Genomic DNA, 24,131 nt, shown 5'->3' with positions numbered 1-24,131 from the left:
CCTCTGCACTGGCCAGTCCAAGTGGCATTCTTGCTTGGTGTAAGAGGTGGGGGGTAGGAGGCGTTTCTCGGGACCAGTCTTATTAACACCAGACCTTGCGAATCTATCATAGGCTGGGAGCCTTTGGGGTATCAGTGGACCCACTGTCCTTCCCCAAGCACGTGACCCTCTTGGAATCATTGTTGAACCCAGAATGACCTAGAGATGATGGACCCAGAGCGGTCCCTGGTCAAACAGTCACCATGTCTCAGGAGGGGGAGGAGCTCAACGGAGAGCTGGGACAGGTTGCCCCTGGACCCTGAAACAATCTAGGCCTTGGGTGGCCCTGCTGTTGCTGGTTACTGCTACCACCTGCTGGGCAGGCTTTACATGCTGGGTGCTCACTCAGGAGGCAAAGGAGAGAAACCCTTGTAAACCTTTATTCGGAGTAGAACGACATCGGCTCAGCTTATTCTATAGACTGTACATTCACCGAGGGGACCACAGGGAGCCAGCTGCAGCCCAGGGAGGAGGGCGGGGTAGAGGGCAGTATGGTTCCAGGGCTGAGCTTTCCGATCCGCCCCGCTGGTCTGCAAGTGGCTCACAGCAGTAATACATTCACGGGGACATAGTTGTGTCCAGAAAGGGGGCTCAGTTTTCACATAAAGCACTCACAGCTCACAGGGTAGTGCTTGAGTGCACAGCCCTAAGTATTCTTATAGCTCTGCTCATAACCGTATGCTCGGCAAAGCTGGAACACTGGGTCTGTAAAGAGGCACTGTTCCAGCCGGGCGGTGGTGGCGCACGTCTTTAATCCCAGCACTCGGGAGGCAGAGCCAGGAGGATCTCTGTGAGTTCGAGGCCAGCCTGATCTACAGAGCATCCAGGACAGGCACCAAAACTACACAGAGAAACCCTGTCTTGAAAAACAAAAAACAAACAAACAAACAAACAAAAGAGGCATTGTCCCACCTTCTTCCTACTCAGTGTCCCCACATCAGTTAATGCTATACCATCCAAAGATGGAACAGTAGACCTCCAGTAACCTCATGTCTATCCTGAGGAAGAGATGTACACACTCAAGATGTGCTCCCCTGGAGACTGTACTGTGTCTGGGCCAGCCGACTCCAGCTCCCACAACTCTGGGAAAGCAGAGAGAGGCCTAGCTCACGAGGGAACAGGGACTGGGAGACAAAACAAGACCCACGTCACAGAAACACACAAAAGCAGCCACAATCCCGCAGATGGACGGGATAGGAACAGGGCTGCATCCCTATCTCAGTCTGTGCCCTGGGCCCCACCTGGCTCCCTGCACACTGGGAGGCAAGGCAGGGAGATGGCCTCAGGCCAGGCAGCATTCCTACCCCGGCCCTGCCCCAGCTAGTGTGGTGTAGGGGGCTAGTGCATGGGCCATGTCCCAGGCCAATCTGCAGGAGATGAAACTGCAGGCCGAGGAGGGTCCCAGCCAGGGGCAGGCTCCTCAGGGAAGGTGTCACTTCCAGGACAGAGGGGTCCGTGGAGTTGGGAGCCTTGGAATTCCGGCTAGGGTGGGGACTGGGGCTTGGCTGCTACAAGGCAGGAATCTTCTCTCTCTTCAGGGAGTCGATGTAATGAAAAATGGCCCCCAGAGCCCAGCTGGTTTCAACGTTGTCAATTTTCCGAGCCAGCTTGAAAAGACCAAGAAAAGGAAAGGAGAAGGTCAGAGGCCTGAGTTACAGAGCCTGGGTGCATCTGCGGAGGAAGGCCGTGGCTGAGGAAGCTATACACAGTTTTGGGCTGTTTCTTCACAGCAAGGACGGGAGCGGGAGATAAAAATGCAAACAGCAGGGCCAACAGTCCCCGGCACCCCATCCCACAAGTGGAATGTGGAATCCAAGACACAGTGCTTACCTTCAGCACCTTATCCCTGGGAAAACCAAACTCATGGAGCAGCAGGCTGATGTAGGTGAGGTCCATGCAGGCAAAGGGGCTGCTTGGTGGCTGTGTCTCCAGGGTGCGGCATACTGGGAGAGATGCCCGTGCCTGGTCATGTTCTAGACCAGTGGTAGTTCTTAACCTTCCTAACGCTGCAACCCTTTAATGCATTCCTCACGTTATAGTGACCCCCAACCATGATATTATTTTCATCGCTACTTGATAACTGTAACTTTGCTACTTCGTTGTTGTTTCAAGACAGGGTTTCTCTGTGTAGCTTTGGAGCCTGTCCTGGAACTCGCTCTGTTGACCAGGCTGGCCTCGAACTCAGAGATCCACCTGCTTGTCTCCCAAGTGCTAGAATTAAAGGCATGCGCCACCACTCAGCTAATTTTGCTACTGTCCTCAATTGGAGATAGAGGTTTATCAAAGGGGTCATGCCCCACAGGTTGAGAACCACTCTTCGGCAGTCTGGGGTTGGGGAGGAGGCAACCCTGGCCCCACCCATGTGGGTACCCACCTTGCTCTTCACTTCTGATTTACTGTCAATCTGCACTGTAGTGACCCCACCGGCAGGCCCGGAAGCCAGTCGCAACCTCCACTAGGCCTGGACGCCAGGACCAAGACAGACTTGAGTGTCTTACCTTGGGGTAACAGTGGAACCTCCCCCTCCCTCGGCCATACCTCTGCATCTGAGACCCTTGACACTTCCCAGATGTCAACATTACTAGAATCCAGCCTTTCTAAGACATGAAAACCACACTAAAGCTGACTCCAAATCTACGTGTGTGTGTGTGTGTGTGTGTGTGTGTGTCCTTGTGTGGGCACAGAGGAAAACAGCTGGGGTCCTGCTGTATCACTCTACCCTATTCCCTTGAGACAAGGCCTCTCATTTGAACCTGGAGCTCGGCTGGTGGCCGGCAAGCCTCAGTGATCCTTCTGTCCTCTCCCCCACAGCCTGGGCTTTGCAGGCACAGGCAACCACACCCGCTTTTTATGTGGATTCTGGGGATTTGAACTCAGATCCTCACGCCTGTGCAGCCAACACCCTTACACCATTTTTACCGCTCCCCGAGTCTATTCTTGATAGAGGGGCAAATCAATCCATCTAGAGACCCAATGTCTAGGGAAAAGCCAAGAAGTGACTGGAAGGCGTACAAATGCCCTGTTTTTTGGCGTGGGAGGGTGGGAGAGGGAGAGGGGGGAAACTTCCTGTGGAGAAATGCACAAAGCTTAGTTGCTCTGACTAGCAAATTGGGAGCAGCAACCAGAGGAGCTGAATATGGACATGACATCAGTGTTGGGTGCTATGGTGGGGTGACCCAGATGGCTGCAGCAAGGGCATCGGGGAGAGGAAAGGCAACTCAGTGAGACGCCAGGATGCTGCCACAGCAGGTGCCACGGTCCTGGAACCCCCCACCTCCTCAGGGCCATTTGACCATCAGGAAGAGGTTGTGACCATCCCAGGGAAGATTCTCTTGGGGTTACTTTGGCAGCAGAGAAAAAGTGTCAGAGATCTGAGATGAGGGACCTGGTGTCCCAGAGTCCTGTGGCAGGCACTGGAACTGTGGCCCTTAACATCTGGGGATACCCTCCATCGGGAGGTTGTATCTGGGGTTTAGGCCCTGGGTGATGCTAGTACACTTTGAACCCCGCCCTTACACACCGCTCAGGACTGGCTAACGGACAGAATAAGGTACTAAACCCAGCAGTTCTGGGCCTTGTGCCCATCACGAGCGCACGGGGTTTCTGCTCCCATACCCCCTTCACCTGTCACCCTGACAAGTGCAGCACCACTCACCATACTTGGCTGCTGTCTCAAAGTCTCCGACTACAAGGCTGCCTCCTTTCTCTGCATCTGTTGGATAAGATAGACACTGTCAGCCTCGGCAAACTCCACTGGCTGACTGGTTACCCTGTCCTGGGTCCCTGGGTCTAGAAGAGCCCCTCAGTGCAGGTTCAACCTCTTCCTCAGAAAGAGGGCATGTGGCCACCCATCCCGGGTGGCTCCTGAGCTGAGTGAGGCTACGGGGTAAAGCGAGGCAGTAAACCACAGAGAGTGAGTCTAGCGGGATCTGTATCCACAACAGATCCTTTCTGTTTTACTAACTGGCTCAAAGGAACTAGCTTACCTATGAAAAGGGGCTTATAACTTCCTGCCTCTCTCTCACCTTGCCTCCTCAGCCCACTCACTTCACCCAGACCAACAAAGCCACTACAGGCTAGCATCGGCCCTCTGCCCAGACTGACCCGGCCCTTACCTATAAGACCAAAGCTTGCTGCAAGGTCATAGTAGTAGGAGAAAGCATAGAAGTCCACATGCTGGGCCTCTTCCGTCCTGTGCACTTTGTTTCTGAGGATTTCTGACACTCTGCTGGCACACAGCTCATAGAGGCCCACTGCAAAAGGCAGGAGGAAGCACCCAGCCAAAGTCAGCAAGGCCAAGGCACATAGGTCACACAGCTCGCATCCATGTGAACCAGGCTAGCCACACACCAAAGGCGGACATGCCGCATGTCTTGTGTCCAGCCTGGGAATAATAGCCCAGTATTTCTCCTAGAAGAAATTCAAAGGACCCAGAATAACAAGACCAGGGTGAAGGCCAGTGACAGGGTGGCGGAGGCTGTGTGTGTCCTGGGCTGCTGGCAGGAAGCAGCTTTCACTTCTCTCTGCACAGAACTGGCCAGAGCAGGGCTCCTGGGCCAGGAGCCCAAATGTGGCCATTTGTCTCAGGCCCCAGGGCAGCCGGTTCCTTCCTCACTGGAGTTTTGTTGGGAAACTGGGCTATTTGGAAAGAAGTGTTTGGTGACAGACAAGGAGACTTTGTGCAGAGACCCTGAAGAGGGACGTAGCCAGAGGAGGCCCCAGCTCTCAACAAAAACCTTCACAGTCCTGCCACGGCTCTCGGTTGCCTGCACTCTAGGGGAAGGGACAGTCTTGTCTGTATTGGTGTCTGCTTTTTAGAGGTATCCGGAAAAGGAACGGGGGGAAGCAGACTACCTTTGACCCCAGTGAGCCTGAACAGCAATGCTACCTACCTGCCTTCTGTCCTGAAATTCTATAGGTGACCTCAGCATGCTCCCACTCTCCTCTGAACCGGGGAGACAGACAGGGGCTGACCAGTTCTTTGTCATCCTCAGCTGCAATAGAGAGATGACCATGAAAGGAAGAAAGAGACAGTGCTGTGTCCATTACACAGAGCTTAGAGGACTGGGTGGGCCCGACAGAGAATGCTAGAGGCTATAACAGGGTGCTGGGGGACAAGGGGACCTGACTCCCAGGGCAGTCCAGGGCAGTCTGGGCCAGCTGGAGAAAACCCCTGCTCTGTCACAAGGGTGGCAGCCAATCTCACTTGCCCAGAACCATGACTGTGGCCCTGGTGAAATGCATCTGTGGGCATCTGTGGTTCCAGATGCTGGGCCTAGTGTTACTTCACCGGTTATCACAATGACACTATTTGGAGGAGACCGTCGCAACCCAGTTTTACAGATGGCCGAGGATGGCAGTAACTGACAGCTTGGTAGGAAGGCCAGGACAGGTGCCACCCGGTGCTACCATTCTACAGAGTGAGTCTGTGCTCCCCAGCATGAACCAGGCCCAGGAGCTGTGTGCTGAAGTGTCCAGCCTTTAGCATTACTGAGGTGGGGTGAAACCTTTGGTAGGTGGAGCCTAGGGGAGGAAGTTAGGTCACCAGGGTAGATTCTTGAAGGGATACTGGAGCCTGACCTTTTCCCTCCTCTGTCTCCTGCTGCCAGCAGGGGGACAGTGTCCTCTGCCACACGCTCCCACCATGATGTCCCGCTTCATGGTGCCAAAGGCAACACATTTAAGTGATGATGAACTTAAACCTCCCAAACCATAAGCTGAACAAACTTCTGAGTCATTTGTCTCAGTTCCTGTCAGTGACAGAGAGCTGACACACGAGGTGATTCTAAATGCGGGTGACACGGTTCAGAAATTATTTCCCTACTATCTCTCCTTTTTTAAATGAAAAATTTCCCATTTTATGTACATGGTTGTTTTGCCTGCATGTACGTGGGTATAACACATGTATGCAGTGTCTGCAGGAGCTAGCAAGAGGGTGTCAGATCCCCTGGGACTGGAGTTACAGACAGTTGTGAGCTGCCATGGAGGTGCTGGGAATCGAACCTGGGTCCTTCAGAAGAGCAGCCGGTGCAACTACCCACTGAGCCATCCCTCTAGCAACCTCATAGCTTCTCTTTTAAGAATGGTAACTTAGAAGGTTGTACAAAGGTAAACATGTCACCCCATAGTCTGTCTTCTCTGTGATAAGGTCTGGGCCCACCCCATCCAGGCTGGCCGGGTGGGGCAGTGGCTGATACACTGCTGTGTAGCAGAAGGGGAAAAAGGCACCGGGAGTAGGGACAGAGCCTGGAGCAAGTGTTCTACTCACCAGGCTTCCCCTCCACACCACCCAGAATAGCCAGTCGTGCCGACATCAGTCCCAGCCCCAGGTAGCTGTGGAGACAAATCCTGGTGAGGCTGGGCTGCGCATGCTCCTGCCCGGGCTTAGTGGGAGTGAGAAAGGTGTTCCTGCTTCTTCTACGAGCCTTCCACCAAGGCCGAAACATTAAGTCATTGAACTGGGAGCCTGTCATGAGCTCTTATGGAAGCTGTGCGCGTGGCAGTGAAGGAGACAGATCCCATCTGTTTTTATGGGGTTCAGGAAGGATCTATTGCAAGTGCCGTGTGGCCGGTAGGCAGCCAACTCCTCACCTCTTAGTCTTTCCAAACCTCCCCCAAAGTGGAACAGAATGAGGAGAAAAGAAGAACGCGATTTTACAGGAAATTTAAAAATGAAGCATGCAGGAGGAGAGGCAGGAGAGGCAGGACAAGAAGGGCCCAGGCAGTCACTTGGCACAGGGGATTCTGGGACCTGGCATCTACATGGGGAAAGGGTCCCACCACAAGGCAGCAGTGGGCGGTGCACCAGGAGCAGGCAAACCCACCTGTAGGAATACAGCTTGTAAGTCCTGTTAAACATCTGCAGCGCGGTCAGGTGGCCAGGCGGGGAGGCCTGCAGGGTGCCCTGGGGAGGAACACGAAGCTACTGTTGCCCGGTCTTCCCAGAAGACCAAGCCCTCCTCCCTGAATCATTTGGAAGAACAGGGACATTTAATGAACTTTCCATTAAGTCTTTGGCTATGAAATGAGGAGCAAGTGGTAAAAAACCAAACCATGCAGAGTGTTTCCCCTTAGAAGCTTTTTTTCTGTTTTTCTTTCCATACTAGGGATCAAACCAGGGCTTCTAGGTACTTAGCCAGTGAGCAACATCCTCAGCACATCATCATCATCATCATCATCATTGTTTTGAGACAAGGTCCTGTTAGCTTGTCCAGGCTAGCTTTGAACTCCAAATCCTCCAACCTCAGCCTCCACAGTGCTGGGATTACAGGTGGACAGCACTGGACCAGCTGCATCTTGCACCTTCTGGCACACATAGTCCAATCAGACCAGACCAGCGTCTGTCTCTAATAATCTGAATAGGACCACAGCTTCAGGTACTAGGTGTGTACGAGTGCATTTATTTACACACTGTTCCACTGGAAACAAGATGTGATTGTTAGTAAACAGTGTGGGTGACGAGAGGTATTTAAAATAGCAGACGCCATTAAACGCAAGTGTTTCTATCTCTTTAGAACACTTATCTTGAAGAAGGCTGAGCTCCCCAGCCCCCATGAGCCATACTGTCCACTCTTGCTCCTGGAACTTCGTGGGGGATGGGAGGTGTCTAGTCTCAAGCCCAAAGCCTCCTAGTCATCATTTGATTTCACCGCACTGGTTTCTATTTGGTTTTTAGCGTGTAATTAAAATCTAAGAAGCTATCCGTGAGAGAACCCAGAGGGGTGGAACGCCTGCCAGTGGCCAGGGGGCCTTCTCTGAGGGGCCTCCTCTGGGTGCCTGCAGCTCCCTGACTGCGATGCACACACCTGGTGAGGCAAGCAGGGCTGGTTACCTCGACACGCGGGAGGAAGGTGATCTGAGTGGATCCACCGCCCAAATCCAGCATGCCCACACTGCTGCTTCCTGGGCTTTTCAGACTGCCTAGATCACAGTGAGTGAGGACAGTGTTAGGAAGGATATGAGAACGCCAGGGAGATCAAAGAGAGGTCAGAAGCCGCCCTTCAGTGGGGTGGGGTGGGGGGAGCAGGAGGCTGTGGAAGCTGCTGCAACTACTTAAAAAAAAATAGCAACTTAAAAGTATCCAAGAGCCCTGGCTCTACCAGCTGTGGCTTTGATGTGAGTGACAGACGACTCTGACCACTGAGAGAAACGCTCACACTGGCCTGTCTTCTGGCAAGGCCAGCCTCAGCTCCCAGGGAACACCAACTTCTTCGCTGTTCTGACACAGGTCTTCCCTACAAGGCATTCTCGTTGACTAGCCCCATCTCGGATTCTGTTCTCCCAAAGCATCTGAGGTAGCCATCCCCTACCTATCCACCAGTGTCCTTCTGCCCTCAAATCGGTGAGACCTGCCAGGAAACCCCTTTTTTCTTTCTACATACAGACACTACCATCCTCCAGTACAGGGGCCAATCTGAAAGTATCTCTTGACGACCCGTTTCCAAGGCAGATGCTTTGGCGGGGTGACCAGCACTCACGTCATATCCAGTATCTGAAGACCTGACTAAGTTTAATTCGCTGCTTCTCTCAGAAACAAACTACAGGTCAAAGTCCCAGTGGATGCTGGGTGTGGCTGTCCTGAGAGAAAAGTAAGGGCCGTGAGGAGCTATGAACACATGTATATCTGGGCTCACACCGCCTGACCTGTCTGGATACGCCGCTACCCCAGTCTGCCTCCAAGCCAGCAACACTGAATCTGGGTGTTATGGTAATGGGGCCTCTGTGCTTCAGGAAGCCTGGCAGGCACTCCTTTCCTAGGGATGGTGAGCCATTAGCCTGTCCCACCCAGTAGACACGCACCTGTCAGGAAGTTGACAGTGATCCATGCTGAAACACCTGTAAAAGAACAGACATTTCAATTCCTTTAAATAAAAAAAAAAAAAAAATTAATGTATTTTTTGTGTATGGGTGTTCTGCTTGCATATATGTCTGTGGATTTCGTGTGTGCCTGGTGCCCGTGGAGGCCAGAAGAGGGGGTGGAGCCCCTGGAACTAATTATGGATGGTTATGAGCCACCATATGGTTGCTGGGAACTGAATCTGGGTCTTCTGTAAGAGTACCAAGTCTCTCTAGACCACATTTTATCTCTTGATACATAGGGCTGCTACCTATTTCCAGATTTCAGGGGCATGGTGGGCACTGCTTGCCATTCCCAGCCTTTAAAAGAGAGGAACAGTATTCACTTAAGAACCCAGGGGCTTGGGCACACACTAAAAACCTAGAACACATTACTAAATGCCATGTCTCCTCCAGGACCTTGTCACCAGCTTCCATTTTTTAAGGAGGCAGGCAAAGAACCCAGTGTTCCCCCCGCCCTCAAGATAAGCTCACTTTTAAGGTCATATTGAAAATTACTGGCCTGGGAGGAACCTCAAGCGTCTGTTTCAGAATGAGCTACATAATCACAATGTTCCCAGCACAGCAGCAACCAGCATTTTCTAGATGTCCTTAAAACCCAAAGCATGATGTTTTCTGAGGTTTTATCTGTACCAGGTTGGAAGCTGGTCAAGATAAGAACCCGTCTTTAACAAACTGGGAACAGGATCTTGACAGGCTAGTTACAGTGCCTCTAGGCCTGGAGTCTGGGCAGCGGCAGCCGAGAGTCATTTGTCTGACTGGGACATGCACTGAGGAGATGCTCATTTGTCTACTGTACCTTCATCTGTGCCATTCATGATGGAAACACAGTCATCCCCTACCAGGAAGGGTGATGCCTGGAATACCTCCTTCACCTAAACGCAAAGAGAAACACTTCTTAGCCTGGCATGGAGCGGTACACTTGTACAGAACTTGGGAGGATGAGGCAGGAGATCTGGAGTTTGAGGTCAGTTTGGTCTACACAATGATTATCTCACCCTCCACCCCAGCCAGGGCAGAAGGATGTGTTCATTCTCCAGAGGCAAGATTAGGAGATTCCCAGGGCACTGTGTGTTCAGCTGGCTAGGGCAGAACACTGAGGGTTCTTCGGTGTTCTAAGACACAAAGATTAAACTGCTTTAAGCTTCTGTGATCTTCTGTGGGGGTGTTCTTGACTGATATCTATAGAACAGCTAAAAGACATGCTACTCCAGGTATCTCGTCTTTAACTGCTGGAGATAGGAGAGTTCTGAGAGAAAAGATGGCCTAGAGAGAGTTGGAATACACTGAGTCCCCAAACATTGCCTGGCTTTGGGTTGAGAGATGAAAGGCAAGAAGCCCTGAGTCAGGGCTTTAAACCTGGGCACCACTCATATGGCCTATGTATATATAGGTGGGGGCACAGACCCAGGGACATGTGCCATCAGAGCCCGGCAGAAGGAGGTGAAGGTGTGAACAACTAGGTATGTTTCTTTCTCCATTTTCTAAGGAGTCTCAGGACATAGAAACTTTGGTACACTTAGTCACCCCTACCTCCCTTGTGTCCTAAGAAGGTGTACTGTGCCACCATCTTGCAGGTTAACAGTATAAGAAGAGTCTAGAAGTTGAGGGAGACCGTATCTTCCCAAACTTGGTGGGAAAATTAGAAATGCGTTCTGGGGTTGAGGATGTAGCCCCAGTATAGAGTGCAAAGTGGCTATGTGGGGACACCAGGTTCCCCAAGAAGCATTGGGGCTGGGGAAGAGGCTGAGGGTCTCTTGGGCAGTCACATCTGAGTTTGGGCTAAGATGCCAGCTCAGTTCACACACCTGGGGGTGCCCTTCAGGAGCACATCACAATTGTAAAACAAAGTAGTTTTCTTAAATGTCACATAGACGATTCCAAACTGTGATACTGTGAACATTCCAAGGATTTTCCCTTCAGGACACCTCAATATCCTGTCTGCTTGACACTAGCTGGAAGGTTAGTGGCTATATTGTTTAGAGACAGGGTCTCACTCTGTAGCTCAGACTGGCCTCTGGTTTGAAACTGTCCTCTTGGCCACCCGGGTGCCGGGGCGACAGATGTGCACCATCATGCCCAGCAGGGTTAGCGTTCTTTAGTGACCCTTTCCCCCTCCGGGGGGAAATGGCTAAGCTCACCTTTTGCAGCAACTTCTGGGCCTTTTCTCCTGGCAGCAGGCGCAAACCAGCTGTGGCCTTGAGGACCAGAGGGGTGGCCTTCCAGAAGTCATAAGGAATGTGTTGCTTAGCAACATTCAGAAGCTCCTGGATCCCCTGAGCACTCTGTGGATGTAGAGAAAGTAAAGCAGGGCTGTTATACAACACTGCCCAGTTACCACCACCCGTTAAAATGCGTATTAAACATATTACCTAATTTAAAAATTAAGTTTGGGGGCTGTGTGTGCATGCATGCACGCACGCACGCACGCACACACGCACATGTTTACATGTAGAGATAGGAGGCTGACTTCCAGGAGTCAGCTCTCACCTTCTGCCTTGTGTGGGCAGGGCCTCTCTCGTCTCTGCCGCTGCAGACTCACTACAGGTTAGCTGACTGAGCACACCGGGCTTTTTAGGTGGGTTCTGGGACTCAAACTCAGGTCCCCAGGCATCTGAAGCTGGTGCTTCTGCCCACCACCCCACCTCCTGGCCCCTTTGTCGGATCTTTCTCAAAATCAGCGGGAGCACAGCATCGAGCAGAGCTGGGCCATCTGTGAGAACACAGGGGGTCAGAACACAGAGGGCAGCCCTCGGTATAGGATGCTGTGGCTGAAGGCAGGTCAAGGGTCGTGGGGCTGAGCCTCCTTCTAGAGTAACCGTCATGCTTTCTGAGCAAGACCCATGCCCTGGCCTGTCACTACCCGTGCTGACTAGTTTTGTGCCAACTTGACACAAGCTAGAGTTATCTGAAAGGAGTCAAAGTCAATTAAGAAAATGCCTCCCCTGGAGAGCCCAGAGACCTCGGGTAGAACCAAACACGACTGGCAAAAACAGACAGACAGACAGATAAACGAAATTATTCCTAACAATATTCTGCCATACTCATAGATTAGTGCCTAGTCCAGTCATAATCGGAGAGGCTTCCTCCGGCAGCTGGTGGGAGCAGATGCAGAGACCCACAGCCAAAAATTAGGCGGCGAGAGAGCCCAGGTTGGAGGTCTCCATTGAGTCCCTCTCCTTGGAGCTTGGGGAACCCATGGAAAAGAGGGGAGAGGAACTATGGGAGCCAGAGAGGTTGAGGGCACCTTAAGAGCATGCCCACTGAATCAACTAAGCAGGGCTCATAGGGGCTCAGAGAGACTGAGGTGGCAATCGTGGAGTCTGCATGGGTCTGCGCTAGGTCCTCTGTGGTTATGTTACAGAGGTTGGCTGAGTGTTTTTGTTGGTCTCCTGACAGTGGAAGAGGCGGGTGTCTTTGCCTCTTTTGCCTGCTTTTGAATTCTTCCTCCCACTGGGTTGCCTTGTCCGGCCTTGACGTGAGGGTTTGCACCTGGTCTGACGGGAGCCTGTTGTGCTGTGTTCTGTTGGTGTCCCTCAGAAACCTGCTCTTCTCTGAGGGGAGGGAGAGATGTGAATCTGGGGGAGAAGGAACTGGGAAGAGTGGAGGGAGGGGAAGCTGTAGTTGGGATGTACTGTATGAGAGGAGAATAACAATTAAAACAAGAAAAGAAAAGAAAATGCCTCCATAAAGTCCAGCTGTAAGGCATTTTCTTACCTAGTGACTGATGGGGAAGGGCCCAGCCCACTGTGGGTGGTACCACCCCTGGGCTAGTGGTCCTGGGTTTTAAGAAAGCAGGCTGAGCAAGTCATGATGGGCAAGCCAATAAGCAGCACCCCTCCAAGGCCTCTGCATCAGCTCTTGCCTCCAGGTTCCTGCCCCGCTTGAGTTCCCTGGCCTCCTTCATGGACTACGATGTGGAAAAGCCCAATAAACCCTTTCACCTCAACTTGCTCTCTGGTCACGGTGTTTCATCACGGCAAAGAAACCCTACCTAAGACATCAGGTGACCTCACAGGGTTGTGATTTCCCTGGCTATCGTGAGCATGGGGGAACAAGTAAATTCCAGGGTCCCTTGTAGAACTGAGTCCCATGAATAACCTCACCGAGGGGGTCACACCACCTGCCAGAGAGCTCAAAGGGTGGCTTGGCATGTAAACAGGGGTAATGGGTAAAGTCTGCCCAAGGGGAAAACTTACCTTCTTTTGATCCAGAACTCCTACTCCACAAATCCACCCAAAGATGCCCTTGTGCACGTGGGTGGTCAAGTCTGTGTTAGATGACAGACTGTCCCTCTCTACTGTGTATGCAAAATAAAAACGAGGACAAGTCTCAAGTATCTATCGGTCCCAGGACGCACAAGTGGCTCTTGAAGGCTCCGTGAGAAAGCAGGGCATGTAGTGGAGGCAGCCCGGACACTCCTCCCCCTGAATGTGCATCACCTACCTATAAGTCGGGTTTTTAAAATCTCACCAGCTTATTACTCTAAACCTGTGAAATTTAATGCGGCTTAGTTGGATGGCTACCCTTGAATCACCGATTCCTCTGGTGTACAGCCAAGCCTTGCACTACCCTGTCTGAAACCACGATGCCCCTGTGGGCTGAACAATGGACTAGCTCAGGGTCTGAGGAATGCTGACATGGACTAAGGATGGTGGCTACTTGCCTAACACATGAGAGGCCCTGGGTTTCAAACCCAGCATTTAAAAAAAATGGGGGGGGGGGGAGAATGCCAGGGAAGTCACAACCCTCTGGGCAAGCAGTTTCTGCTTTAGAAGAAGCCCAGGAGTCCTTGGTTCACATATGTTAGTGTATTAAAACATTAGGGACATCAGAAGTCTCGACGCTACATACTTTCAGAAATATTGTTTCACCTTCATGGAATTTTTTCTTACAATTAATTATTCTTTTACGCTTATCTGGTTTATGGCTTTCATAAATTATTTGTGTTTTGTATTTGCTACTTATCTTTTCAGGAACAGGTACTGGAGAGGAAGCCCAGGGTACCAGGCATCTTAGACAAGCACTTTGCCACTGGACTTCTCTGCAGGCCCTAGCCTAACAGTTTAACACTAATGTTCAGTTTCAGTAATTGTTATACCTTCCAGCAGAGGACTGCAGTGAAAAATTAAAATTACAAAGTCACTATGGGGAGTCCTGGCTCAGTATCAGAGCACTGGTCTAGCCTTGGGAAGCCCTGGGCTCCATCGCTGGTTCCCCGTATCACACAGTACTACATAAAACTTACATTACTAATACAAATATTTTAAAGCCCAAATATAACCTTTTCTTTTCATTTTCTTGTTGTATTAGTGTTTTGCCTGAACACATACATGTCTGTGCACCACATATGTGCAGAGCTCACAGAGGCCAGAAAGTGGCACCGGATTCCCTGGGGCTGGAGTTCCAGTAAGTAAGTGCCAGTGGTAGTAAGGTGCCATGTGGGTGCTGGAAACTGAACCTGGGTCCTCTGGAAGAGCACTCAGTGCTCTTAGCCACTGAGCCATCTCTTCGGCCCCCCAATAATGCTTCTGTACGTTTGTGGGTGTGAGCTTCTGAACTGCATATAAGGATCAGGGCCTCATGATGTCAGCACCCTGGTGGGAGAGACCCGCGCTTCTCCCACCTCTCTATCTTGCGGGACACCCCAGGGTCAGGGCCTCATGATGTCAGCACCCTGGTGGGAGAGACCCGCACTTCTCCCACCTCTCTATCTTCCGGGATGCGGCACACCCCAGGCATACCAGCACCCAAGTCACCCTTCCCTCAGAAGATGGCCAACTGATCTGGTTCAGAAGGGGCTGGCTAGGAAGTCGGTTAGAGAACACTGGAAGGCAAACAGACACAAGATGGTGGTTACCTTTTCAACATCATCTGCGTAAGCAGAAAGCCCAGGCTTCAGTGCTTTGAAGGTTTCATGGGTCAAGGTGGGAGTTTCTAAAGGGAAACGTTTTTAACAGATGTAAGTATGAATATATACAAGGAGTATTACTATATACAGCAGAGACCAGCTGAGGTTAAGAGCAGAGGCCTGACCATGGAGACCAATCAAGAGGGATTCATTATTTTTGTTTAAATTCTGCTATCTAGTACACACACACACACACACACACACACACACACACACACACACACACACATCTGGCACACAGAGGCAGGCTGGGGTGAGTGTGCTTGCGTAGCATGCTAGAGGCCCTGGAATTCCAGCACTGCAAAAAAACCAAAAAAAACAAAAACAAAAACAAAAAAACCAAACAAACAACTCACACCTCAATTCTATTAAGGATAATTTACTTAAATTTTAAGATAATTCTTGCTGATTTAACAAGATAAATGATCTTAAACTGTAAAATAAAAATGATGTCCGTAACTCTGAAATATTATCCTTATATGGGCCATGAACAGGCTTCTGAAGGTTTGTTTTTCTTCTTAAGAAGTTGAGTTTTGATGCCAGGAGGAACAGACTAGATCACAACAAGGAAAGTGTCCAGAGGCATCCTGTGGCCAAAGACACCAGTCCAAAATAGGACTATGTGAATATGAAGGCTGAGGAAGGAAAAATAGAACCAAAAAAGCAGGAATAAAACTTTCTCACAAAGACTATTCTCTTTAAAGACAAACACTGGATTATAACTATTACTACTTTAAACTTAGATTATTTTTTTAAAATTTGGTGCTAGAAATTGATTGGGGCGTCAAATATGCTAGAAAAGTGTTCTAACACTGAGCAAAACCTCCTAACCACACCTGTTACATTTGGCTTCAAAACCAGTTTTGGAGGTAAGTACGTAGATCTGGCATTTAATGTTTAACCATTACAAGGCTAGAGCATTATGTATGCTGTTGAGTCAGCAAGAATTAACTGTTAAATTATTATTGTTGCTGTTTTTCAGACAGGGTTTCTCCATGTAGCCCTGGCTGCCCTGGAACTCCCTCTGTAGACCAGGCTGGCCTCGAACTCACAGAGATCCACCTGCCTCTGCCTCTCAAGGGCTGAGATTAAAGGCCTGCACCACCACACTCAGATTAACTGTTAAAATTTAAAACCTTAAATGAACACAAACTTCTTTTTAATCTAATTTATCCTCAATGACATTTTTTTTCTTTCTTGTAAAGCAAAGTTCTGGCTCAAACATATAAAAATAAACAGTAATTAAATCGGAAGCAAGTAAAACAGACTACTGTAGCTTTGGAGAGAGATACCAGGGATATCATGCTGATAGAGCAATTAATGCCAGGATAGTGTCTGGCCACTAGGGACCTGGATATGGACCCGGGCAAAGCAGAGGGCTGAAAAGCTGGTTGACTGAAGGTCAGATGCACAAGAGGGCAGATTTTAGGGCACCAGATGTGAGAGATGAGTAAAGAGCCAGGCAGCCAAGCGGTCCTGGAGAAAAAGTCTCCACCTTCTGTCTGAAGTCCCCATTCCTGGGAAGCAAAGCTGGCAGGCCTAGCCTGAGGTACAGACCCCTTCCCAGTGCCATGCTAGGCCCTTAGGACCCACAGCAGCAGGTGCTGCAAGGCTCCGTCCCAGGTTTCTGCTACTGTTCTAACTGGCCTGGGCTCTGGGTCCCGTGAGCTTGAGTCTGCAGTTGTTTCCTGCCTTGAGATCTCGAAACATCAACATGACATGGCCCAAATCCCAGGATCAGCCACCAGGCCTGCTATGGACAGGGAGGGCACAGGCAACTAAATGTCCTCTAGGGTCTTACTGCCCATTAATGGTAGCCACTGGTCGTCTCAAAATATAAGAAGAACCTCAGGCTCCTGGGGAATTTAGGTGCACGTGGGCTTTGTGTCCACTGAGTAAGTATTTTTAGCAACTGCAATTTTTCACCCCCAAGTGCTGGTGCTCACACCCAGGGCCTCACGTGCTCTACCGCTGAACTTTGCCTTAATAACTTCATGTTAAGAGGCTTCTGGGCTACTCTAGGGCAGGGGCGCAAGCCCACAGTCTTCTGAAGTCAGGAGTTGTTAAGAGCCTTGCCCTGAGCGAGGGGAAAAGGCAGACCCTATGTCTGAGCCCATAATGACTCATGGTCAGACAGATACCTCCAGGTGGCCGGGCAAACTGGAAGACGTGAATGCGGGTGCCAGTGCTCCCAGCGTCAAACATGATCCCGTAGAAAACCTCGTGACTACGTGTAGCTGAGCCTGGGGAGCTGAAGGCCTGCTGGGTCCACCGCGCCCCTGAGGCAGCCCCGGCAATGGTGAAGAAGGCCTGGGCAGCAGACGCCCGGTGCCACTTGATATAGGCGACATAGATGAACAGGCCCACACACAGCCCGAGGGGGTATGCCACCTTCGTCATCCTCAGAGTCGCATGGTTTGGTATTTTTCTCATTTCTCGGTCTGCTGGGGACTCCGGAGCTGCTGCTGGCTGAAGGGAGAATTAGGCAAATCACATTAGGCTGTAGTCTACAGCGGGTGTCAGAAGTTCCCAGGTCTGGTGACAAAGTATGCAATTCAAAACTGGTCTGCAGCCCCCTCTCCCCCAGAAGTCAGAGGAGACAACTGATTTTCTTGGTGATTCTGGAAGGGATGGTCCAGAACTGAGGGTCATAAATGCTGGGTAACTTCCCCACAAACCACACTGGGACATGCTGCTGATCATATCAAAGAGCCCAGTGTCCACAGATCACTCCGGGTAACAGATCTGCATGTTCCACCCAGTCTTCAAATCTTTACTCACAGAATTCATAGATTATACTTTCAGCAATTTGCTTTCCCAGGGGCTTTGAAAACTGGCCATTCTAACAACTACAGTGAGCCTGAGACAGGTGTGAGACACTGAACTTATTTTTCTGGATGTTTAATGGATGCTGCTTTCATTTATAAGAAACATTCCTGTCGAGGGATAAATGATGTCTGGCACTTTCAAAGCCCATAAAATTCTATAAAAATAAAATAAATTAAATCGATGCCCTCAGTTTTGGTCCAATAAACTCTGAAAAAAAATCAATCATTCACTTTAAAAACTTAATTTTTAACTTTTTTGAAAGGGTGAGTGAGACAGGTTCTTGCTATATAGTCCAGGCTGGCCTCAAATCTCAATCCTCCTGCCTCAGACTCTTCAGTGATGGGAGTCTAGGTGTGTACCATCATCCTAGGATGTTAAAAAAATTTTTTTTTTCAAGACAGGGTTTCCTCTGTGTAGCTTTGCGCCTTTCCTGCTAGCCTCAAACTCACAGAGATCCGCCTGCCTCTGCCTCCCCAGTGCTGGGATTAAAGGCGTGCGCCGCCGCCCCCGCCGCCGCCGCCGCCGCCGCCGCCGCCGCCGCCGCCGCCGCCGCCGCCGCCGCCGCCCCCGCCGCCGCCGCCCCCGCCACCGCCGCCGCCGCCCGGCAAATTTTTTTTTTTTTAGTAGCTCCTAGTCTTAAAAAGATGAGAAGTGAGGGGCCTGAATCTCAAGGCTTCTCCTGTCCTCAAGGGATGTCTGTCGGTCTTCACTCCTCACTCTTGTGAGTTATGGAAATGCAGCAGCTAATTCTAGACAAACAGGAGGCTTGGTGGTATGGGCTACAAGAAAGACTTGTGTCCTGCCGGCAGAGGTGTGTGACTAGGGCAGGCTAGTTCCTCCACGGGCCTCCTCTGCAAAGTGGCTGCTCATGGTGGGCTATCACATGAATTACAATGGAATTTGGGAATTCAATGTGTTCTCAGAGCTCAGGTCACATAAACACTGCTTCTGTGCCCCAGGCCCAGGGAAGAGGCCCAAACTGGGGCAAGAAAACAAGACATGTCACCCTTCCCAGTTCCTGCCCCATGTAGAGCTCAGAATGGCTCTTGGCAGGTGCCAAGGAGTAAGCCTCTCTCTCTAGTCCCCAGCTCCTGCTTTACTTTGGGTCTCACGTGGTTATATACGAGAGTTATACACTGCTCTTGAGATCACATCTCATCCCCTGCTGAGGCCTGGCCCTTGTAACTTATTCAATACCTTTTATCTTTGCCCATGCATTCCAAGAACTCTGTGCCTCCTTTTGCCTGTCAGCTCCCTGTCCCAGGCCCTTTATGCATACTATTACTCATTCCCAGAATGCTCAGCCATCAACTGGACCAATTTTGTCCAACTGTCCAAATTCTACTGCCTTCCCCAGCCTGAATGTCTGCACCTTGTGCCCTGAGTGCCCTACACCCAGCCTGTAAATACAAGATTCTACTTTAGACAGCCTGACAACACATATGAGTTCACAGACCTACAATCATTGCATTTACACACTGGCAAGCTCAGGATGCTATTAACAATCCAAACAGAACACCCTATCCAGGGGGCACAGGACCAGACAGACTGGTCCACAGCCAACTCCACGTCTCAGAGGCTCAACTCCAAACACACCGATTTTATTCTGTTGGGTTGAAGTGTCTGTTCATAGCTAAGACACTTGCAGGAAGGACCAATCACTTTTCTGTGGCCATGCCTAACACCCAGTGATGGTATACTGATCAGACTCCCCAAAGGCCTCCTTAGGAAAACAACTCAACCTTAGTTTCCACTTTACAGAACAGAGTTTAAAAAAAAAAATCAAGCAAGAAAGAAAAGAAAAGGAAAAAAAAAAAAAAAAAGGCAAGCGGCAGGCAGAAGTAAAGCCAGGTGGTGAATGCGCAGGAGGCAGACCAGGAAGCAGCATGCAGAGGCAAACAGAGGTAGTTAGGAGAAGTCCACTTCCTGTTAGGAGTGTGGAGTCAGAGAATGTAGTAGGTATGGCGTTAGGAGGGGAAGGGAGGGGAGAAGGGGGAGCTGGATCTCAGAAATATGCTCCATCTGATTTGAACTGGCAGCGGCAAGATTTTTCCAGGTTGGCACTGAAGTACAGGAACCAAGCCATGATTGCAAATGACTGCTGCACATGCTAAGTACGTGTCCAAAAATAAAGCACACGAACAAAGCATCACTTATTTCTTCTGGTAGTTGTAGAAAATCTTTTCTTGGAGAAGAGAAAAAGCCCACACATCAACAGCCCTGGAAAGACGACCTCCTGATTTCTTTTGCAGGGTGCCATGCCTTTGTGGGCTGGTACCTACGCCTCTCAGGTTCTGTCCATGAGGCTCCAGGAGGGACTCAGATACACAACACATTAGCCTACACTCCTTCCGGGGCAGAAGGAGAGGGGCAAAAACCCCTCAATTTTTGGATTTTCCATTATGCTTGCCGCATTTTTTAAGGACTACATTGTTAATACGCTGGCAACAGGAATAGGGAAACCTCCCCTTAATACTACTCAGGCCTACCCATTGCTCTGCAGCGCCCCAGGAGAGCCCGTAATCACATTCATCTACCTTTCCTTGGGGGATCTCTTTCGTGGGCGTCTGAGATTTTCCTACTGTGGCTATGAGACTTCGCTATACTCCCTGTGATGTAGAGATGTATGGCTTACCACACATGACCATGGGGTACAAGTGCCTGCAGAGACATAAAAGGCCCAGGTATTTTCAGGCGACTGATTCCTTTGGATAGACTCTCAGTATGAAGGGCTGTGTCTGCGGGAACCTATTCAGCAATGTAGTCTCGAAACCACCCAGTTACTTCCCGAGGCTCTTAAAATAAAAACCTGTTCCCTCTGATTCTCTATACGTCTACATTCTGGGTGTCTACACCAGAACCTCTCCCTCCTTTAGCCCGAAGCACCTGTGGCCACACACCAACTTAGGCAGAACCACCCCGACCCCTGGCAGGCTTTTCCCGGTCATCATCAGTCCGGCCGTCTGTACAATCGGAACACAGGATTTCCCCAGTTTCCTGAGTTCCCTAGCAGGACTGTGCAGGGCAGGAGAGGAGGGGCCTGGGCCTGGCTCTGCTGGGGGCGGGTCAGCACACGCCGGCCGAATGAATGGGCTGCATTCGGGCAGAGACCCCTGCTGCCTGGCCTACAGTGGCGCTCACAACACTGAACGAGTCCCACCGTGTAGTGCAAACGTGTAAGGGCTACGCAGCTGGGAAAGGCAGCAAGGGGAGAGGACCGGGAGCGCAAGTGATCCTGAGGCCTCCCCCAGGAGCTGCCGCCTGGCTCAAGGAGGTGCCAGGCACTTGGACCCGCACCACGGGGAACCCCGTCACTCGCGCGTTGGGAGACCCACCGTAGTCAGTCATCCCAGCCAAGCACCCCCCGCTGGTCCCGCTTACCCTGCACGGCGCCGTCGGCCCCTCTGCGGAGGCAGTGGCGTACCCCGAGACAGAGAGCGACCACCCACCGAGGACCAAGCTCTCCAGCCCAGGTCCGCGTCAACACAGCCTTTAAGCGTGGACAGGACCTAGCAGATGCCGAGAAGCTGTCCCCGCCTACGTCCCCTTTGCGTCACCGGGTAGGCGGGATGGCATCGATGCGCGTGCGTTGTGGCGCTTGTCGGCTACGCAGGCGCAGTAACCAAGTGCTCTTCCGGTGTGTGTGTGTGTGTGTGTGTGTGTGTGTGTGTGTGTGTGTGTGTGTGTGTGTGTGTTGCTTTTTCCGTTGCTTGATTGCTCCTTGGATTCTTCTGACAAGTCCTCGAGGCGTGGCGGAACGGAGCCTTGTCTTGACTGGTGTCCTTCTGTAGGCGTTCCCCCTGGATCTCTCCACACTCGAGTTGCTTCCTCTCTTACTTTCAAGGGAATACGTGATAAGATACGCATTCACGAAAGCGAATGCGGTGCCATCAAGCCTCCTTTATCTTGGCTATGTATATAATGTCCTCCTGCAAGCCACAAAGTTGCCAGCTAACTGCAGTGAGACCCCGAATGTATGCCCCTAGTTCATCTGTCTGAATGTCCCCCAAGTTGGTTGTCTTTTCTTCATCAGATCAGGGCTCCTCTTCTGCCTGCCCACGTGATGGTATCTGTACATTGAGGTACGGGGTCGTTGGTCCTGGTTCTGGATGATTTCCCTCTCTGTCGGCTGGGAAAGCCCAGAAATTAGGATTTCTAATGGCCGAGACAGGGCACTTGAAATTGAGCGGGTAGGTGCTAGCCACAGAGTGCAGGGACACTGTGAAAGCAGGCTGGGCAATCGCTAGTAGTGCTGTGAAACCATTGCAAATGGCCACATGAGTAGCTGATTGGACCTTGCCTTGTTTTACTAATCAGACCCCTGAGATTTGACTACAACAATAGTCTCTTATTTGGTGGATATTAAAAGTCGCTCGCCGACCCCCCTGATTTGTTGTAAATAACACTACAGTATCCACTATCTTGCCACCGACTGTGGATGTGCTGTAGGAGAATATCAGAAGTGGAAATGGCTATGATAAACGATATGGCCCTTTGAAAAGCAACTCCATAGATATGGCTGAATTTTCTCTGTAGTCATTGTACTAATTTACACTCTTCAAATGTGTGAACGTGTGGGTTCCCCACAGCTTCACCAGCGGAGTCCTTCCAAAGTTTTGGTTCTTTGCTAATCCAATGGCAGAAAAACTACACCTCACAGTTTGCCTGAATTTTCTAGTGTTTTGAAGTTTGTTCGTGGACCCGCAATGACCTGGCTTCTGTCTGCCTCCTTCACATCTTTTACCACCTCCTCTGCTTTTACCACATTTCTCGCACATTCTAGAATTTGTCTCAGTTTGTAGATGTGCTTACTCACTGCCTGGGAAGCTGTTCTATCAGGTGTTTCCTTTTGTAGAACTTTTCTCAGACCGTTTCATTTGCAGTGACCTCCCTATCATTCTTTATGTATTTCCTTCATAGTGGATGTCATGCTCATCATGACTTGTTGGCTTGTTTATTGGTTCATTCTCTGTCTTACTACAGAAATGTAAGTTTCCTGAGAGCAAAAGAGGCGTCTGCCCTAAGCAGTAATGCTTGCTCATCACCTAGCATTTTAATACATGGAGCCTACAACCCCAGCCTGCCCATGATGTCATCAATCTAGCGGTAGAGAGGGCCCATGATGGCTGCCATCTCTTTGCTGTTCTCTTTAGAGCTTGGGACGGCCTGGACTTTGAAGGAGATAAAGTTAACTTCCCCAGAAGCAACTGCAGCCAAGTTCTCTGTTGCTTGAACAATTCAATCCCCTAGGAAGGTGGCATCTGGAGATAAGAGGGGGCTAGAGATAGGCTCTGACTGAAACAATATCTTCTTCAGTGCTTTAGCCCAAAACATGAGTCCTCTTAATAAAATAATAAAACTCAGAATGGTCTGCTTTTCAAAGTCCGAGGTATAAGTAGTGGAAAGGTACTGTTGAGATATCTTCTACTCTAGGCAGCCTTCCTGGACCTTCGTGGAGGAGGGAGATGGCTAACAATGTGTCTAGGAGGCTGTTGTCCCTGGCTGCCTATCTGCAGGATAGAAATACATTTTATGTAGATTGTTGAGCCTTAATGTGCTGTGTGTTACTAGGCTGAGATAAGGTGGTAACGAGTGCATAGTTAACATGCTTCATAGCATGCAGCTCTTAACTAATTGTTAAGCTTTTAACACCCCAGTCTGCCCTTCACAGAGGTGCAGTTTTTAGTCCACAGCAGGCATGAGCCTCGGTTGCCCATAGTAATGGCTTCTCCTTCCCAGGCTTCCTTCCCTTCTTCTTCTTCTTCTTCTTCTTCTTCTTCTTCTTCTTCTTCTTCTTCTTCTTCTTCTTTTTCTTCTTCTTCTTCTTTTTTTTTTAAGATTTATTTATTTATTACATATACAATGTTCTGCCTGCATGTATGCCTGCAGGCCAGAATGTGGTTGCTAGAAATTGAACTCAGGACCTCTGGAAGAGCAGTCAGTGCTCTTAACCTCTGAGCCATCTCTCCAGCCCCTTCCTCCCCTTTTTTTGGTTCAGACACATTCCTGGGGGACCACCAGTCAGACAACCTCTTATAAACATTTATCTCAGACAGCATGCAGGGAAACCCAAGTTAGGACAGTATTCAAAAATGTCTGTTGAAGGAATAAATGGATTCATCAGGATGCTTCGGAAGTTTTCCCTTCTGAGAAGGAAGATGATGAGAAGCATCCACTCCGAGGAGGCTGGAGAAGATGATGGAGCCGATAGCAGAGACGTGGGCAGAGCAGGAATGCAGAGAGTGTGCTCTGACAGCAGATATGACTGGCCCTGCTTTGTGGGCTGAGGAAGTGCTGGAGGAAGTAAATGAGTATGTGTCCTATCTTAGCTTACTCAGGGACTAAGAGTGGGGAGAGCCGCTGTCTTGCATGCCGTCTACTAGGTTTGCTTGCGTAGTTACACCAGCTGTAAGTCTGTTAGGTGGAGGAGGAGCAGGGCCCGTGATGCTGGCCTGCCATCTTAGCTGCTCAGGAGCTAAGCAGCTGAAGCAGGTGG

At 50.4% G+C, this 24,131-nt stretch overlaps 1 protein-coding gene across 4 annotated transcripts; it reads right to left on the bottom strand.

Annotated features, from left to right (window-relative positions):
- Positions 1–397: 397 nt before the first annotated feature.
- Entpd6 (ectonucleoside triphosphate diphosphohydrolase 6) lies at positions 398–21,201 on the bottom strand. 4 transcript variants are annotated; one of them, XM_006985529.4, is made up of 14 exons: positions 21,017–21,201; positions 16,948–17,275; positions 14,756–14,832; positions 11,037–11,180; positions 9,695–9,770; positions 8,839–8,874; positions 7,871–7,959; positions 6,864–6,943; positions 6,308–6,372; positions 4,932–5,033; positions 4,155–4,292; positions 3,695–3,751; positions 1,870–1,982; positions 398–1,646 (listed from the first exon to the last, which is right to left on the bottom strand). In XM_006985529.4, exons 2-14 carry the CDS (start codon positions 17,237–17,239, stop codon positions 1,548–1,550), a joined length of 1,368 nt encoding a protein of 455 aa, XP_006985591.1. In that variant the 5' UTR covers positions 17,240–17,275; positions 21,017–21,201; the 3' UTR covers positions 398–1,547. The 4 variants fall into 4 exon arrangements, 3 of the variants coding, with proteins under 3 accessions (XP_006985591.1, XP_076426933.1, XP_076426932.1); XM_076570818.1 differs by lacking the exon at positions 21,017–21,201 and adding an exon at positions 20,173–20,284; XM_076570817.1 differs by lacking the exon at positions 21,017–21,201 and adding an exon at positions 20,125–20,240.
- Between the last annotated feature and the right edge of the window lie 2,930 nt (positions 21,202–24,131).

The sequence above is a fragment of the Peromyscus maniculatus genome, chromosome 4 (genome assembly GCF_049852395.1).
Source record: "Peromyscus maniculatus bairdii isolate BWxNUB_F1_BW_parent chromosome 4, HU_Pman_BW_mat_3.1, whole genome shotgun sequence".
In the NCBI taxonomy this organism is placed as follows: Eukaryota; Metazoa; Chordata; class Mammalia; order Rodentia; family Cricetidae; genus Peromyscus; species Peromyscus maniculatus.
The sequence above is the reverse complement of the archived record's forward strand: the minus strand, read 5'-3'. Positions and strand labels throughout refer to the sequence as shown.